General features: G+C 40.9%; 1 protein-coding gene across 1 annotated transcript; it reads right to left on the reverse strand.

Moving 5' to 3' along the window:
* Nucleotides 1–2,413: 2,413 nt before the first annotated feature.
* LOC140538561 (guanine nucleotide-binding protein subunit alpha-14-like) lies at nt 2,414–17,914 on the reverse strand. The gene is made up of 8 exons (XM_072661170.1): nt 17,655–17,914; nt 16,683–16,838; nt 11,835–12,019; nt 10,691–10,845; nt 7,950–8,078; nt 6,369–6,498; nt 5,413–5,566; nt 2,414–4,346 (listed from the first exon to the last, which is right to left on the reverse strand). Exons 2-8 carry the CDS (start codon nt 16,831–16,833, stop codon nt 4,147–4,149), a joined length of 1,104 nt encoding a protein of 367 aa, XP_072517271.1. The 5' UTR covers nt 16,834–16,838; nt 17,655–17,914; the 3' UTR covers nt 2,414–4,146.
* Between the last annotated feature and the right edge of the window lie 544 nt (nt 17,915–18,458).

Genomic DNA, 18,458 nt, shown 5'->3' on the forward strand with positions numbered 1-18,458 from the left:
AGCATCTTATTTTAACTTCTGAAATCAATGCTAGGTCATATGGAGATGGTGTGCCAGTGCATCCAGAATGCAGCGGCACGGGTCGTCTTCAATGTCCCTAAATTCAGCCATGTCACTCCACTGCTGCGTTCTCTCTTCACTGGCTTCCTGTAGCTGCTTCCCGCATCAGATTCAAACCCCTGACGCTGGCCTACAAAGCCAAGACTGGACCAGCCCCTCCGTACTTGATGGCAATGGTCAAAGGCCGGTCTGCACCAAGAGCCCTTCGAGCTTCAAGTACGGCTCGGCTCGACCTGCCATTCCTCAAAATCCATGGAAGACGAGCGTCCAGGCTTTTTTCTGTCCTGCACCAAAGTGGTGGAACGAGCTTCCCCTGGGTGTCCGAACGGCAGAGTCGCTCGCTGTCTTCAAACGCAGACTGAAGACCCTCCTCTTCAGAGAATACTTGGACGAATAGAGTACTATGGTCGCCTTATTGTCTTGTGTTTAGTAATGTCTAAAGCTTAGAGGTATCTTTTGAATTATTAGTCTATTCTAACTAGCTGAGGCTTTTCTTGGGTAAATAGCAAAGCACTTTGTAAGTCGCTCTGGATAAGAGCGTCTGCTAAATGCAGTAAATGTAAATGTTGTTGTTGGACAGCTGATAGGTAGCTGGTTAGTTAACTTTTGCTAAAACACATTCCACATGCTGATGTTAACACTTCACTGCTTAATGAACTAGCTAGCTACCGGTCGTAGGAGCTACCTCAGGCACTAAGGCCCTAGGTGGAACAAACTTGTACGACTTTCTGTTCAAAAGCAGTGAAAAGAAACCTGGGTAAGCCTAATGCCTCATTTTGTGCTTGTTTTTTTCCCCTGTACTGAACTGTGAAGTCCAAACCGTGACCTTTGTGTACCGTTTCACCCCTACACCCCTTTACCATCATAAATCACACAGCATGACAATCAACTGCCTGTTATTAATGAAACACTGTTAGTAGCTGTTTGCGTGAGATGTGTTCAGTCGGTAAATGAGTAGAATTTCAACTAGTCATAATCAGCATCTGATCAGTTATCCAGACGGCACTGTTTATTTACATGGTTTATTTTATGTATTATTATTATTATTAATATTATTATTATTACTGCTGTTGCTTTAGTCCTCAGTACTGGACCATGCAGTAAGGCAGGGCACTTTAATTCCAGTCCTGGAGGGTCAGTGACCAGCACAGTTTGGTCATTCCCCTTTTTCAGCTTTCTTTGGAACCCCTTTCGACCCTTCCTCTCTAGAGATGCCAGCCCAGGTGCTCGTTCAGTCTCTTCAAGTCTACTACTTGACTACTTCAACTCTCTTCTGGCTGGTCTCCCTCTGCGCACCATCAGGCCCTGCTGCCTGCCTGCATCAGATTCAAAACCCTGCCGCTGGCCTACAAAGCCAAGAAAGGACGAGCCGATCTGCAAGTACGGCTCGGCCCGACCCGCCATCCATCAAAATCCATGGAAGACAAGCATCCAGGCTTTTTTCTGTACTGGCACCGAAGTGGTGTAACGAGCTTCCCCTGGGTGTCTGAACGGCCGAGTCGCTCGCTGTCTTCAAACCCAGACTGAAGACCCACCTCTTCCGAGAATACTTGGACGAAGAGTAGAGTACTATGGTCTCCTTATTGACTTGTGTTTAGTAGTGTCTAAGCTTAGAGGTATCTTTAAATTTTAGTCTATTCAAACTAGCTGAGGTTATTATTGAGTAAATAGCGAAGCACTTTTGTAAATCACTCTGAATAAAAGCGTCTGCTAAATGCCGTAAATGTAAATTAGTAAACCTCAGGGTAAGATAAAAGTCATGAACAAGGGTTCAAAAGACATCCATTAAACCTGGCAACTAACAGATGGTTTAAATCAGGTGTGTTTAAGCAAGACAATTCCCAAACTGTTCAGGACACCAGCCCTGCAAGACTGGGCTATTTTTTTTAGCACAAAAAGGTCTGCTAATTTGGCACTAATCACATTACATTTGCTGCAAATGGGAAGAGGGCCTTCTGGCTCACCCAAAACCCCTTCACTCCATTTCCCTTTTCTAATAAAATGCAATTATTTATAGTTCATTTATTGGTCCTAATCACTGATCGGACAACTCTATAACTTAAAGTGAGTGTTAGACAATATGACCAGCAGACTGTGGTGAGACAAAGTGCTGAAAGGAGATCTGGTGACTTTGGTTGCTTCTTTGGAAGAAAAAAAACCCTGTACAGAGTCTCACACTGGGACATGTTAAGCTTTACCAAGCAAAGAAAAAAAAGAACTTAGGCCTTCTTTAATTCCTTTACGCCACATTTTTAACGGACTGAAGACGCTTCAGGTTGTTGTGTAGCTGTTATGTTTAGACTGAGATAAATACATTGTATATAAGACTTTTAAAATAACACTGAACCTAAACTTCTTTTTTAAAGTCTACTTTAATCACATGACTCTGCATATAAACAGCTGATTACAAGCACCTATGTTTATAATGAGGCCTGGACAAAACACTAAGACCACAAGATAAATAAAAATGACATAGAAACCAACTGCAGTGTCATGAACAGCAAGGATGACTAAAAAGAGAGAGCAGGAATGAATATAAAGGTCAGTAATGTGTTGTGCACGGAATGGAAGGAGGGGTCGGTCCAGCAAATAGGACTAGAGTAACGTTTTGGCCTGCAGTCAGATATCTGGCATGATTTAGAGGTGACGTGTTCCCCTCCCTCCTACCTTGCATTGCAAAAGTGAACCAACAGCCTGCATGACTCTGGAAACCTACTGGATCAGATATGCCGCATTCCTTCGAGACAATGCACAGTGACTCAACAGTTTCTGCACAGGGCAGGGTTTCCCCATTATCTATGAATCGTACAGATTAACAAGCCACGACATGAAAAAAAGTGTGTGCTAGGTTTGCAAGTGTTTCCTGTGCTAGGTTTGCAAGTGTTGCCATGTTTAGTAAAAATCCCCTGCCTACCCAAGATATTTTTGGTCATGTTTGAAGGGATATTACAGCCGCTGTAAGAATAAGAATGCTAAACTACTTGATCTTTATACTGTACATATTTAAAAATTCACTAAAACATAAAAAACGGTCAGTTCTAATAAATGCTGGAAATTTCAAGGCTGCACCGTCATGCCAAGCATGCTCCATGTGTGGCGTTAGTAGAACAGGTCAAGCTACTGATCACATATCCATACACATATACACTATAATGTACTGCTGGGCAGTATATCATCCGCACTGGTATACCAGCTCTGGTGACACACAACAATACTGATTTTTCTGTTTTAGCAGTACTGAACTGAGCCCAATTTCCCAAAAGCATCTTAGTATTAAAGGACCCATTCTACATTTTTCCTTAAGGTCAGCTTATAATGTGTGTTATTGAAAAAATGAATGAGCCCTAAAAACCTCTGTTTCTGCCACTTTAAGACATAAATGTATAAAGATATAAGATAAATGAGCTCTGCTCTGATTGGCTTTCGGTATTGGGCCTTAAAAAAAAAGGGACCATGAGGGGCTCAATGGTCTAATGCACTGAAAGGTTTTGATGCTGAATTTTAGCAATATGCCCCCCCACTAATGTACTATGTGGTAGATGAAGAACTTTAAGAAACACTCATGCTTTAATAATAATATAATACTATTAATAGAAAATCCATAATTAATAAGACAGAACTAGCAATCTCCCACTTTTGGGAGCTTACTCCAGTTCTAGCATGGGTTCTAGCCTCTCGGATCTAGATCCAAGTTGTCAGGAAGATTTTGCTTCATTCAAAAGTTCCCTCCATGTAAAGGCAAATTTTCTCCCTCTCTAGCAGCCACATCACATACACTTTCACCATCATCACGCCCTGCGACAACATCTAACACAGAAGCAAAAGAAGAATAAAAGAAACCCACAGATATTTGGAGACGAAGTTGCATGGCTGGAGGAAATGGGACCCCATGTAAGGCTGTCTTCAGGCAAACTCGGCCCATTCCTACCACGGTAGAGTGATGCTTTTGCTAGAAGACGTCGCCTAGCAACTGTTTCGCCCAAAACAAGTAGACAAATGGCCAGTGCCACCAGGAATAAGATGAAGTTAGTTGGTTTCCTCACAGTCTTCAGAGGAATAAAGGAGGCCCTTAGTGTCTAGGGTTGGTCACAGCACTCCATACTCCTGCAGAGACTTGATCAGCACTGTATCTTTAACGTCATTGAAGACGTTGCGGATGTTGGTGGTGTCTGTGGCGCAAGTGAAGTGAGTGTAGACGGTCTTGCTCTTCTTGTCCTGGTTCATGGCTTGATGTGTATACATGTCTTGGATGAAATTCATGGCATCATCTGCGTCCCGCCTCTTGCCTGTATGTGGGGTGTTCAATGAGAGAAAAGAAGAACAGTCAATAGGGAGGAAAGTAAGAGTAAACAAAGCAAAAGGAAAAATGGGGTTATAAAAACAGGTACCATCAAATAAAGAGAATGAAAATGAGGCATGCCCAGTTGTGATCTGAAATCTGAGTTGTGATGCAAAGAATGCATTTAGTAAGTGTATAAGTAAGTCTATAAGTAGTAAAATGTGACTATAGTTTTTGAGTTTTACAAGCCTATTTTACAAGCTTCCTCTATGACACATGAAGCCAGTTGCTGCATATTTTCAAGTTACTGCTAACACTAGCTGTCATGTTTAGCCTCAAAAGGATTTAGCTAGTAGGTGGAGTTTGTGTCAGAGCTGGAGGTGTGAATATAGTGAGTCAAGACTGTTACATCACAGTTTTGGAGTTTTCCAAATGGGCCTGTTCAACAGCTCTGTTTCGGTTATGCTGGATTTTCTTTTTAGTGTTTAACGGTTCACGTTTTGTCACGTCTTAGCATATTTTACCTAAATTGGAATAGTTTAACCCTCTTTAAATTACTTACAGTATGCACTATGGGGCCACACTATAAAAAAAAACATAAATCAGTTGGCATCTAGTATTGACAGATATTTAGTATAGGGTGGCTTGGAAAAAATGTAATAGGGACAACTGGTTGCGTGGCTGATGCTCCTGTGCTACAGTCATCTTCAAAACAAGTTTTTTGTTTTGACTATTATAATTAATACTAAAGGAACATCACCAAGCATCACAGGCATTACCAAGCCCTTCGTACAAGCAGCCATCATAGCCAAGGAAGAAACCTTCAACCCCAGCTCCAGCACCAAAATAGCTTACCGTCTTGCCTGCTCCCTGATGCAAAAAGCTGGGTATTTTATGGTTGCCATGGGTAACAGAGGGGAGTGGAGATTTGGAGATATAGAGATACACAGGTAACCTTCCATAAACATGACTGACCAGGGTACACAGTCTTTGCCATATCCATCCATATTAGCTACAATGGGATGGGCCTTTTTCATTAGGTGTGTGTAATTTAAGTAGCAGATCCACTGTACCTTGGAAACTGGAGAAGTAATCACGCAAGTCTGACGTCTTGATTTTCTCAGCTAGGATGTCCTTTTTGTTGAGGAAGAGGATGATGGAGGCATTGGCGAACCAGGGTGAGTGGATGGTGGTGTAGAACAGCATTAGACTCTCCTCCATTCGATTCTACAACAGTGGGTGTAGAAAAAGGCTACAGTGGGCTACAAAAAGGGTGACCAGGGTGATGTATTCATTATGAGGGAGGATAAGCAGGAAACAAAGATGAGCAATAAATACCTCATATATTTTAGATGAGGTAAAATCCACTGAGAAAAGTGCAAGCATTTCATGTTTGTGATAGAAAATTCCATCTTTTACCATCTTAGTCTTACTGTAGTCCACCAGCGAGGGTGGGCAATGTAATAATATTACAGTTTTGATATTGTGATGAATTATATCACAGTTTAAGCTCCTTTGGACAGCATCAGGACCACCAATGAGAAACCTGCTAATTGCTGGGCTATATGCTTCTATTACTTACTAGGGACATTAGTCTAGTAGCTAATAGCTATTTTAATAGTAATTCTTTTGTTTATTTGTCAAACTTCTCCATTTTCTCCCAATTTGTCACTGCCAATGAAAGCTAACAGACGCCTGTGCCTGCTAACATCGCTTATGAGTAATGAGAGAAGAGAGCACCAACCAGATAGAGCATGGCCAATTGTGCTCTTTAGGACTACGGCCGCTGATGGCAACGCGGCATGGCTCGGGATGTCAATTAAATTTGTTCTCAAACAATCATTTAAGAAAGGGGCAAAGTAAAAGGAAGGAATATGTAAAAAAAAAAAAAGGGAGAAAAAAGGTAAAGCAAGAGTGACAGACACAGTGATAGCCACTTGCCAACTTATTAAGACATTTCCCCTAATAGAGACAGGCGGGGAGGCAATAAGAGCAAAAACGAGAAAGCCGTACAAAATCCTTTACTCACATCCCGGTTGTTCTCCTCCAGGAGCTGATCGTACTCGCTGAGAGAGGCCAGGAAGATGAGCGACGTCACATTCTCAAAGCAGTGGATCCACTTCCGCCTCTCGGACTTCTGTCCCCCCACATCTACAATCCTGCGAGAGCAAACAGAGAAACAGAGAGCATGTACAATCTGTTTACGTTTCTTGATCATTCTCACAATATCCCAGACAATAATGTGAAAACGAGTCTTCTAATTAATTACAATCTTATCAAATTTATTACTGTGTAGTGTGAACATCTCAACCTATCTCAGTTCCAGATGAGTGTTTGAGTGGGTGTTATGATGAATCAGGGTATGCAGCATTACTCATTGCACGGTCTGAGTAGGTGGTTCCCAGGGCAGTTAACAATTACCGGATAACATCAAGGACAGCACACATACTGTACGGCACATCTGTATTTGTTTAACACTTCAGCTGGTGTTTTCAAATGGTAGAAAACTGCGGTATGATGTGGCAGCAAAGACAACAATATGCTTGCAGGCATAATTGGGGATCAAACTGGCATTCTCCCTAACGAAGGGCTAACGCTTAGACAGCTGGGCCACTCAACACTACACCACTGGAGCCACTGGAACCCTACAACAAGCATGATTTTGCAGAGTTAGCCACATAGCCCCTAGCCTTTCAGTTTAGATTATTCAGACTAAAATAATAATACCTCCCAGACTGTGATTTGGAATTGAAACAGCATCTCAAACTACTAAACAATGGGGCTGAAATTCGGGTTGTGTGGTATCCACTTTTTTCATACTGACATACCAGCAAATCGGCATGTCAAAGCAACATGGCTTTGGATTCAAACTCACAACCCCCCGGCCATAGTAGCAGCGAAATAGATCATCCATAAAATTCATCTGTAGATTTGTATTTTTTTTTTTTTACTTCTGACTGCTTGTTATGCCCCCATTGTTATCATTATCCTGTTAGTCTACCAATAGGGTTTGTATACATTCAAATATGAATAATCAGTTTTCCACTGAAACAATTATAATACTATGACGCATTGATTTTTTCACCTACCCTCGCCTGACTGTTTTGTGGTGCAAGACACAGCCGGTGTCTCAGTCAAACAAGCCCATTCTCCCTTGCTGTCAAACAGCAACTGCAACTCCGCAGTCATCTCCAGTTATCTCCACAGCAAAGAAATATGCTGCACACAAATGAGCTGTGCACCACACCAGGCATAAAATGAACAATTGACATATTTGATTTGTCACTCTGTGCAGGGTTGTTTTTTTTCTTCTCCTGAGCTTTTGGGATTGATTTGCTAAGTAATGGACCTGTCTGATCATGTCATTCATTTAACAAGGGGGAAATGGGCTAGACGGAGAACATTAATAGCTTGGGACACAACGCTGCATCCGAGATTTTCTAATGTCGTCACAAAAAATTAGAATAAATCAAGCGTGGCGAGGAAAACAGTCGGACGCAGCGACTCCCCTCGTCAACAATCTCAGCATTGCTGGTCACGCCGCCATTGTCCCCTGTGTGTCTCAGGGTCATTAATAATTTTGTTTTTGTAAATTTGCTTATTACTATACCTGAGCGTGATCTTCTCCACTTCAAACGAGTAGTCGTTGATGCCTGTGGTCGGAAAACGCACCCGCAGCACATCCTGGGCTGAGGGGACATAATCTGGAGCTGCGATGCGGTCCAGGTTCGTCATGAAGCTGTAAAAAGAGTGGTACTATGAAGCTTAATAACAATTATTTTTATTCATGATGCACATTAATGTCATGTCCTCAGGGGCATGCAAAGGTTTGGGCACCCCTGGTCAAAATGTCTTTACTGCGAATGGCTATGATTAGCTAATAGCTAGATTGGGGTTTTTTCACCAATTCTTCCTTTTCAAATGGCTTCTAGTTCTGTGAGATTATTGGGCAGTCCACAAGACATTTTCCAAAATGCATCAGTAAACTTCTGATGCTGAATTTTAGAATGAGGATGGCTGTTCCACAAAGGTCATATTTGTGTAGGTGTCGCTGCACAGTAGAACAGTGCACAATCACTCCAGAATTCTCCTAAAAGCAGTTTTTTGGAATGTTTTTTCACCTTCCAGGTGTCAACATGTCTTGAAAACACCCAATCCTGCTTTGTGAGCTTTAGGCAGCTGCTTAGAGGAGTCCCTGACTGCTAAATGTTGAGACCAGGTTTGAGGAATCAGGGCATTTGTAAAGCTTTAACATTTCCAATACCTGGCCTTTTTATGACTGTAAACAAGCCATAGCCCTAACAAGCTACTTCAGGTGTAAAGGTTCTCTCATGATGCTCTTGTCCTTTATTCTCTCTAAACTGATACAAAACTATACAACACACTACACTAATCTTGCTTAAAATTATGAATTAAAAGAAGAACTTCACAGCGACCAGGGGTGCCCAAACTTTTGCATGCCATTGTAAACCACAGTTAATTAGACAGGGAACACAGAGACATTATCTCTGAAGATAGACCTGGCTTAGCCTCTGCCTTCATTAAATGTAGTCCTAGATTTGTTTGTGTTCCTTATCGTGAACGTGTTCTCAGAATTGAGAGGACAGACACAGAGGACATAGAGAAAGAGACATAGAGAGAGAAAGAGAGAGAGAGAGAGAGAGAGAGAGACAAAGAGAGAGAGAGGAAATCTGTGACAAGGAAAGACCGACCGGTAAAAGGTAACAGGAAAAAGCCTAGCTCTGTCCGTTACGGGAAACTGGAAGATAATGAGTAATGTGGAATTTAATTAATAGTAACTCAAAGTCGCTTATTAGTATAACAGTAAAATCTGTGTGATTTGGGGTCTTGCTGCGAGTAAAGAAAATGATAAAGATAAATGTCTTGAGTTAAGTCCAATCCTACACAATGAAGTATTATTTTAGCATTTATTCTCAGGTTCTACACTACACTACTATTACAGTTATGTGGCACCATCTGGTGGACATATCTGGTTCTGCCTAAAAAGCATCAGAACATCACAATAAAGGCATGCCAGAACATGCCAAACACCAAATCGTGTCCCTTAACCCCTTAAATCTGAGCTGTATTACTCAGTTAATCTTAAATCCTAATAATAATTAAAAGAATGGGCCGTTTATCTGGTGTAAGTGGATGTAATCAATCAACCAAGACATGTTTAGCGTCCAAATTGTGCTTCTTTAGTTCTAAACTGGAGCTGTGAGGCTAGCGTTGCTATCAAACACTAGGAGTCAACAGTCACCAAAATCTTTTTCCATCTTCCATCCTTCTATGCAAGTTCATCATGCAGGCATATGGATGCTACAGAATGTCAGAACCTTCACTACTTCCTCACTAGAGAGTCGCCCAGGTGCTTGTTTAGTCTCTTGTCACTTCAAGACTTGCACTACTGCAACTCTCTTCTGGCTGGTCTCCCTTCAGGCCCTTGCAACTGATCCAGAATGCAGCGGCATGGGTCGTCTTCAGCGTTTCTAAATTCAGCCATGTCACTCCTCTGCTGCGTTTTCTCTTCACTGGCTTCCTGTAGCTGCTGCCTGCATCAGATTCAAAACCCTGACGCTGGCCTACAAAGCCAAGAACGGACCAGCCCCTCCGTACTTGATGGCAGTGGTCAAAAACCGCTCCGCACCAAGAGCCCTTCGAGCTTCAAGTATGGCTCGGCTCGACCCGCCATCCCACAAAATCCACAGAAGACAAGCGTCCAGGCTTTTTTCTGTCCTGCACCGAAGTGGTGTAACGAGCTTCCCCTGGGTGTCCGAACGGCCGAGTCGCTCGCTGTCTTCAAACGCAGACTGAAGACCCTCCTCTTCAGAGAGTACTTGGACGAATAAAGTACTATGGTCTCCTGATTGACTTGTGTTCAGTAGTATCTAAGCTTAAAGGTATCTTTGAATTTTTAGTCTATTCAAACTAGCTGAGGTTATTATTGAGTAAATAGCGAAGCACTTTTGTAAGTCGCTCTGGATAAGAGCGTCTGCTAAATGCCGTAAATGTAAATGTTCTGTCATTTCTGTTTAGTTTCTATTAGCCTTGTAGGGCCTGTTTAAAACTGAAGAAGCAAAATCTGGCCACAAAATACATTTATGACTGATCCACAGCTGGAAAATTGTGTAAATTATTAGTGATTTCTTTAATTACTACATATTACTTGGTAACTACCATGAAACTAAACTGTAAGACCCCAGGACCCCAAAGTGTGGGCCCTCCTAAGAGGCTCACTTGATGACCTACTGAACTGTATGTATTACTACTGCATACAACAGTGCCTCTATTTCCATAGGTGTCCTATCCACACAGAGGTGAACTGAATCAAGCCTTGGGCCAACTTACTATTCCGTGGAGTCCAGCAGCTGGTACTCTCGTCGTCGGCCGTAACAGATTTTAAGGCCGGAGTCTGCCCACAGGCGCTGAATGGCGTCTACGTGTCTACGCTCAAGTTTTGCCACCTGATGAATGTCTACATCTTGAACCAACTGTGCATACATCTGTGGATATTGAGAAAGAAAATGAGTAAAGTATGACCACAATTTACAAATCCTGCACATCTTTGTAGCTGTATAATGTGCAATTTACTGAGGAACACATGAACTAATCACACAACACATACGAGCACCTACAGTTGTCTGAATATGAGGACACATTTCTGTTTATCTATCCATTTTATTTTATTTTATTTTATTTTATGTTTATTCTTGGCCAATGTGTAGCATGTCTTAAGTTTCTGTTTTAGGCTGATTTGATTGGGTAAGAAGATATGAAACTTGTAATACAAGTGTTGCAATCTTAATTGTGTCATCCCTGACAATGCATTTTGGCCCAGACATACAAAATTTCAATGTATTATACTTAAAAATGACAAACAGGAAAGCTGGTAAAAGACACTCAACACTCTTCCAACCAAGTACTAAGATGATTTTGGGAAATTTAGATTTCTCAGGTTTGGATTTCTTTTAATTTCTAGTGTTACACTGTGTACTAAAAACAATTATTCAAAAGTATAGAAGCAAGGTTTTCAATAATCTAAATATAATTTGGTTGCAGATAAACATTTTTACAGCATTTGTGTAATTGCTCAAATTGCTTTAAAATAAAAAATAAGTAAGGTGGAAATGTAGTCAACTTTACAAATACATATTGGTGTCTATTTTTGACTTTTACGGCTAAATATTTAACTCATTGAATTGTATAAATTGTTACTGTAAAAACATTCTATATATATATACTACTATTAAGTACTATTCTACTTTGTGTGTGAAGCATGTGTTTAATTGTATTCTATTTTAGCACATTAACTTGAACTGCATTTATTACCTAATGAGCACACTGTAAAATATTTTCTGTGTCCGACACAACAAAGTCAAACTACATGGATCATTTATTCCTATTTGCATCAACATAAGCTAAAAGGAAGGAAAAATGTACCTTAAAAGTGCAGACTTTGTTTAAAAGACATACAGGGCCCCGAGCTTCTTACCTCGTTCTGCTGGTTGGCATAGGGGATCTTGAGGGTTGACATGGCCATTGTCATGGCCCTCGCAGCAGTGAAGATGTTCTGGAAAACCAGTTTGGCAAACGGGCGTCTGTCCTGCTCTGTGTAGCCCTTTCCATGGATTATCCTCATCTGCTTGATAAAAGTGGTTTTCCCACTTTCTCCGGTGCCTAGCAGAGTAATGAGGGACAGAAAAGGAGTGAAATGGTTACGCAAAGGAAGTAAGAACTTTGCCAATAATATATCAATGCATGTACTTAAAACAGACATAGTTCATTTTACATGATCATTTTCCTTCATTAAACAGGCTACGTTGGTTATTGTACCTTTCAGATGTGTATGTAAATGAGCTCTGTTCTGTGTTGTGCCTCATTCAAAAAACACAGAGTAATTATAACTGCAGTGTGAATGGGTGGGGCTAAATTGCTAGGCTGAATAGGGGGTTATATGTGAAGAATTATCACGACATCATAAGATTAGTGAATTAAAACCATTTAAAACATGTGGAGTCATACAGGTTACTTATTTCATATATGGACTGTATAGAGCGTGGGTTGGGCAATATGGTAAAAATCTTATATCACGATATTTAAAGGCATTTCCACAATATTTTTCGCAGCATTTTGCCATGCAGACAGAATTCAGCACTAGCCTGTTCTACTCCATCCAACTAAACAGGACTGATTAAACTCTCTGTACTGAAATGTGCAGTAGGTCAGTGTTCCTATGTGGCGATATGGTGACTTTTGATCAATAAGTCACTGTGCCCCGCTTGTGAGTCTTGGTTACTCCCAAGCTTTTCTCCAACTCTGAGGGAGTTTTTATGATTAGTCGATCTCTTGTCCTGTTACTGGATTCCTGTAAAGCTGCTCTGTGACAACTCATAATATACTCATAAAGGCATACTGTGAATCACAATAACAAATTTTTCACAATTCCACAAAATATTGTCACATTTTCCACCTGTAATGGTTTGAAGAGTAGCTAAATAGCAAACTATTTAACCCCTTAAACAGCCTATGGACCGTCTGCAGGCCATAATTGTTGCTACAAACTCCCGTTACCAAACAATAGCCCCACCAGTTTGTCCAGAAGTCCCTGTAGAGTAATACACCTTAGTGTGTAGGAAGCCTTTCTGTGTTAAAGGGTTACAAAGCAAGAGGGCGAGCAATCAGGGGAGGAGAAAGTGCTGTTCCTTCACTCCCCCTGCTCCCACTTTCTTTCCTGTCAATCTAGGGGATTGAACCAGCGACCTTCCAAGTCCCAAACATGTCTTTCTAACCTCACTAATCAAACATAAAACATGATAGTTTCAGCAGCTTCGAATGCACAGTTACTCTGCCATTCATAACATTAAAAAAATAAAACAATATAATCACTAATGTGGCTTGTGCAAAAGTTTGGGTAACACTAAGGACTTAGTAACACCTCTTTGACAATTCTTGTAGCAGCTATAGCTAATCTTTCAGCACTTGTGATTATTTTGTTTCACTCTACTTTGCAGGAGGCCTCTAGTTAGATGTTCTTGGTTCAGCTTGCTACACAAAGTGTTCAAAGTCTTTAAAGTTTTTTTATTAAACAAAGTATAGGTCAGGGGTTTGTGAGGGCCATTCCAAAAGCTTGCATTCAGCTTTCTGAACAGAACTAAAACATATGAATTCTTCACAGCTTCCCACAAATGATTTGAAACCTATGAAGTCATAGAGTACTTGCATTATATTATAAACGCTTTATACCTTTGTATCGTCAACAAACTGGTTTGATATTACTGTAAACAGTGATTCTAAACCTTTCAACGGCAGTTAGCAGACCAGTTATTAGTGGCCAGAGGTTATTTACATTCATCAGCCTTAAAAAAAAACACAGCAACAAAAATGTCCTAATTCTAAGGCAGCAGTTCTTGATGCTTCTCCTGGAGTGACAGTGTCTACATGCTGTTGTGCTTTCCCTGCCCACACCCACTATGCCTAAAACAGGGTTCTTCAACTCACAGTATGGTGATTTTCCTGTTCAACACCAACTAAATCTGGCAATATACAGATCCGTTGAACCAGGTTTGTTTGGTTTAACAAGGCAACTGGACACCTGGACTTCCAGGACTGGAATTGAGAACAACTCTTGTAAGAACTAAAGAGAGGTTAGACAGTAGTGTGCTGACACATGCTTCTTAAATTAACTTTAGATTTTAGGCTAATGTTGCTAACAAACACTTGACCTAGACTGTCACCAATCTCATCTTTGTGAATATATGCTAAAACCTTTATTTATTTGCTTAAAAACCTATGAAAGCGATGCCATGTTCATAATTATTTGGTAAACTGGCATGAATAGACCATTTTCACATAATGTTTCACTTCGAGTTCTACTCTGCTTTCAAACTGGGCCACAGAAAGATACATATTATGGTTCTGGTTAATCAAACTGGCTGCCACCATTCAGCTACATGGAGAGCTTATTTGTATTTCTGGACTAAAGTAAGTCAATAAACCAAGTTGGTTAATCTGCGCCAAACAAATGAAGATCTGAATGAGTTTTGAATGGGCTGAGCGATTATTTCAGGCCTGTATTCATCTAGATGAGATCGGTGACAGTATACCTTCAGTGTTTATTAGCAAGCCATGTCTTGGCTAATAATTGCATCTGGGTTAAGCGATAGATCAAGTTAACTGGAATTTTCAACTGTTCCTTTAAACTAAGGTCAAGGCTCCGTGTTTTCCTTTCAGCAGACTTGCCCATTTGAGAAGCACTGCCCATACAGCAGATACACTGGAATGCAAACTATCCTGTTGAGATGTTTTAATCACAGCCAGACAGATTGTTAAAGCTTGTCACAGTGTGTGCATGATGTGGGCAGATCTGACCCAGGAATTTGAGGTGTTAACAAAAATCAAACGGCTTTAACTTGTTTGCTCATGAATACAGAAGATTTATTTCATTCTTTTGATTGGAGTGAACCTACAGTTCAGAAGTATGGCTCCTAGCGATGCTTTCAAACACGCAGTTGCTGTGTGGTATCAGAGAATCACAGCTGCTAAAGCTGTCCTCATTTTAATCACTGTTTTTCAAAGAGCAAATATTTGCTAATGAGACCAGCGAGCAACCACTATCACACCAAATAGGCAGCAGGGTCACAGCTTATGTGAGTAAAACGAACAGCAACATCAGAAGCCTTACAAAAATCAGACGATGTCAGGCGTTCTCCAAGAATTTTACTGACACACTTTGACCAGGAATTTGTGACATATGTGCTTAAAGAGCAGCCTATATCTCAACGGTAGATTATCTGCATAGTTCCATTGTCTTTTCTGTGGTGTAAGCTGATCTTAACAGTTTCCACACAGACCACCTGTTTATGGCCATGCTTATCATTCTGCTTCATATGAACCTGCATTAGATGGGTTTCTATTAAATCAGTTCATGAAGTTCATGAGTTGCAGAATCCAAACAATGATGAAAGGCAAATCGAACCCCCTATATGACAGGCAAGAACGTGCAGGAAGGGTTTTGTGAATCAAGAGCGGTGGGGCACCATTCCGCTGTGCAGCATTGCTTTCATATATGCAATCCTTCCAAGAAGACCCATAAGAAGGACACCTTATCTGAGAAACTTTTCAAAACTTCAGAAATGTCTGAAGAATGCTACAGAACAGTTCATGTTACAAACAAGCCAGATGAGTTCGAAAAGCAAGTGCTGTGGACTGATGAAGTCAGAATTGTACAGTTTGACCACAATCAGCAAAGGTACATTTGAGGGCGAAAGAAGAACTGCTTTTCACGAAAAGAAAACCTTGCCAACTGTGAAGAATATGGAGGGATCTATCACACTTTAGGTTGTGGTACTGCCAGTAGCACTGGCGACACTGAATGGGTGGAGGAGAGTCCACCAAATCCAGCAAATGCTTAGGAACAAAGAGAACTAGCTTCTACGAAGTAGTGATCCTAAACATACACTGAACTCCACTGAGAACTACCTGAAGCTCCTGGAATGGCTCTCACAGTCCCCTGATCCTCAACATCATAGAAGATTTGTGGACAGGCTTTAAACAGGCAGATCTCAGAACTAGAGGCCTTCTGCATAGTAGGAAAAAATCCACCTACAAGACCTAAAAGACCTCTGGCCATAAAAGTGTTTGCAAGCTGTGATTTGTGCCAAACAGGATGTTACAGAGTGCTGACCTTTTTATTTTCTTATGTGATGAATAACAGAATTGTGAATGACAATTTCCCAAACATTTTCTGTATTATGTAGCTACAGAGGCTGTTTTCTATGATTAATTTAAAAATAAATTATTATTATTATTATTGTTATTATTAATAATAAATAAATAAGTGTTCTAGAAAACAAGTTGTACATTGTATGTGGATAAAAATGGTTGGGGTGAAGGATTAACAAAAACCAACTCGATTTTTTGTTGACTCGAAATAGCTGTCAGACCAAAACCTTACATATCCACAATGTATATCATTGCTGACAAAAACCCTGTATCTCCAAAATGTCAACTTTACAGGAGAAGGAAGGTACCTTCTATACTTTCAAAGGAAGTCAATGTAAAAATCCTTTAGTATAATAAGAATTTTGGAGCACTTCTATTGGTCCGTTTTGTGGTTGTACAGGGTATCTAAAGCCATGTGTAGGCACTTCCTCAATGCTAACTAAATAAACTTATCATTTCAATAGCCTATTTTTATTAGTTTGTTTGTTTTCTTATCAATATTCATTCCTGTTCTCACAGATTAGCCAACTTTAAGTGTAAAGCAACCCTGTGACAACTCTCACATGGCAGTTCTTGGTGTGGCCTGGGCTACACGTACGCTCTCAGTCTCAGCACTTACCCAACAGAAGCACTTTTATCTCTTTGCGCTCTTTCTTTTTCTGCTTTGCCAAGATTTTTCTTATTTCGTTGTCTACAGCGATTGAAGTCCTTTCGTCCTCGGACAAGCAGCAGGTGCAGGTCCGGTAGCACCATCTCCAGCAGCCCCCCATCTCCCCTACAAAGGAATGGAAGAGGAACCTTTGTCGATACAGGATACATACGAAGCTGAGGAAGGGAAGAAGGGCCTAAAACCATGCTCAGGTACAGGTCCGGCTGCCTCAGTGAAGTGGAGCTCCTAACGATAAGGTCCAGAAAGAGCTCATTTCCTATAAAGGGGGAAGCTTCCAGTACACCAGCATCTCTCAGCACAGGAAGTAGAGGTAGATGGCTGCTGCTCTTCTCTTTTTTTGACCAATTTAGCCTAAACTTAAAATGCTAAAAGCCCAAGTAGCTAAGAGGTCCAGCCCAGGAGCTGAATCAACAGCCCTAAATGACATAAGACTCTAAATGTGAAGTGAAAATAACATAATAATACTCGAGTAGAAGTCACTGGGTCATTTTTAACATAGTAAACTCCACAGAAATGTACTTTAGAATTGGTGTAAACGAGCAGAGTGACTACCCTCACCGCTCACCTCCCCTAATCAGCTAGTAATGAGAAAGCGATGATGGCTGGCTGTGACAGCAGCGATGAGTCCACACAGTAAGTGGAGTACTATCGAAAGCATGAGGACAGTTCTGAGAAGTATCTGTAGTTTACTGAGTAAACGACCTGCGTGATCCCGTTGGGTGCCATTTTGCTGTTGTTATGAGAGGACTACCCCATACGCTCGCACGGTTATCAGTCTTGGACTTTCCCCAATAAGGAAATACATGAGGGAACTGTAAACGCGATATAGGCAATAAATCCGCGATAGGCGAGGACAGGTCACCACACCACTCGCCCGCCCGATAAAACACCCAAAGAAAGTTGGGGGAGGAAATCACTCACCTTCATTCGCTGTCACACCTGTTCCGGGAGCTTATATGGTCTTCGGCTTTCGATGAGAAACTCGATCCATCTTTCCTCAGGTGAACTGAAGTCGAAGCAGAAACTGAAGAAACTTTCCTCCCTCAGCGCTTTCTTCCAAAACTCCAGCCAGCTCGACACGAAACAGCTTCAGTCACATTATCCAACTCCAGAACATCCAGGAAACGTCCCGTTTCAGCAGAGAACTTGAGGGGTATGCGAGCACCTGGGCCGAAGCTCGCTCATTGTACCTCAGTGGAATGCGCCCCACACCTAGTGCTATTTCGCACCCGTTTACCGTCATGCCCCGCCTCCTGTGCTGTGATTGGTTGTATGGTCATGGTGTATACTGTATACTGTACCCTACTGTATACTTTATACTGCATACTGTACCAGCATACTATATACTGCATACTGTACCAGAGTATATTAAATAATATATACCTCATATAATACAGGTGTGTACTATAAACTAGTACTTTACTGTACCAGAGTATACTGTATAATATATACTGAATATTATACCTGTGTGTACTATAAACTAGTATTTTACTGTACCAGAGTATATTATATAATATATACCGCATATTATACCTGTGTGTACTATAAACTAGTACTTTACTGTACCAGAGTAAATTAAATAATATATACCGCATATTATACCTGTGTGTACTATAAACTAGTATTTTACTGTATCAGAGGATACTGTATAATATATACCGCATATTATACCTGTGTGTACTATAAACTAGTATTTCACTGTAAAAGAGTATATTATATAATATA

The sequence above is a fragment of the Salminus brasiliensis genome, chromosome 17 (assembly GCF_030463535.1).
Source record: "Salminus brasiliensis chromosome 17, fSalBra1.hap2, whole genome shotgun sequence".
Taxonomy (NCBI): domain Eukaryota; kingdom Metazoa; phylum Chordata; class Actinopteri; order Characiformes; family Bryconidae; genus Salminus; species Salminus brasiliensis.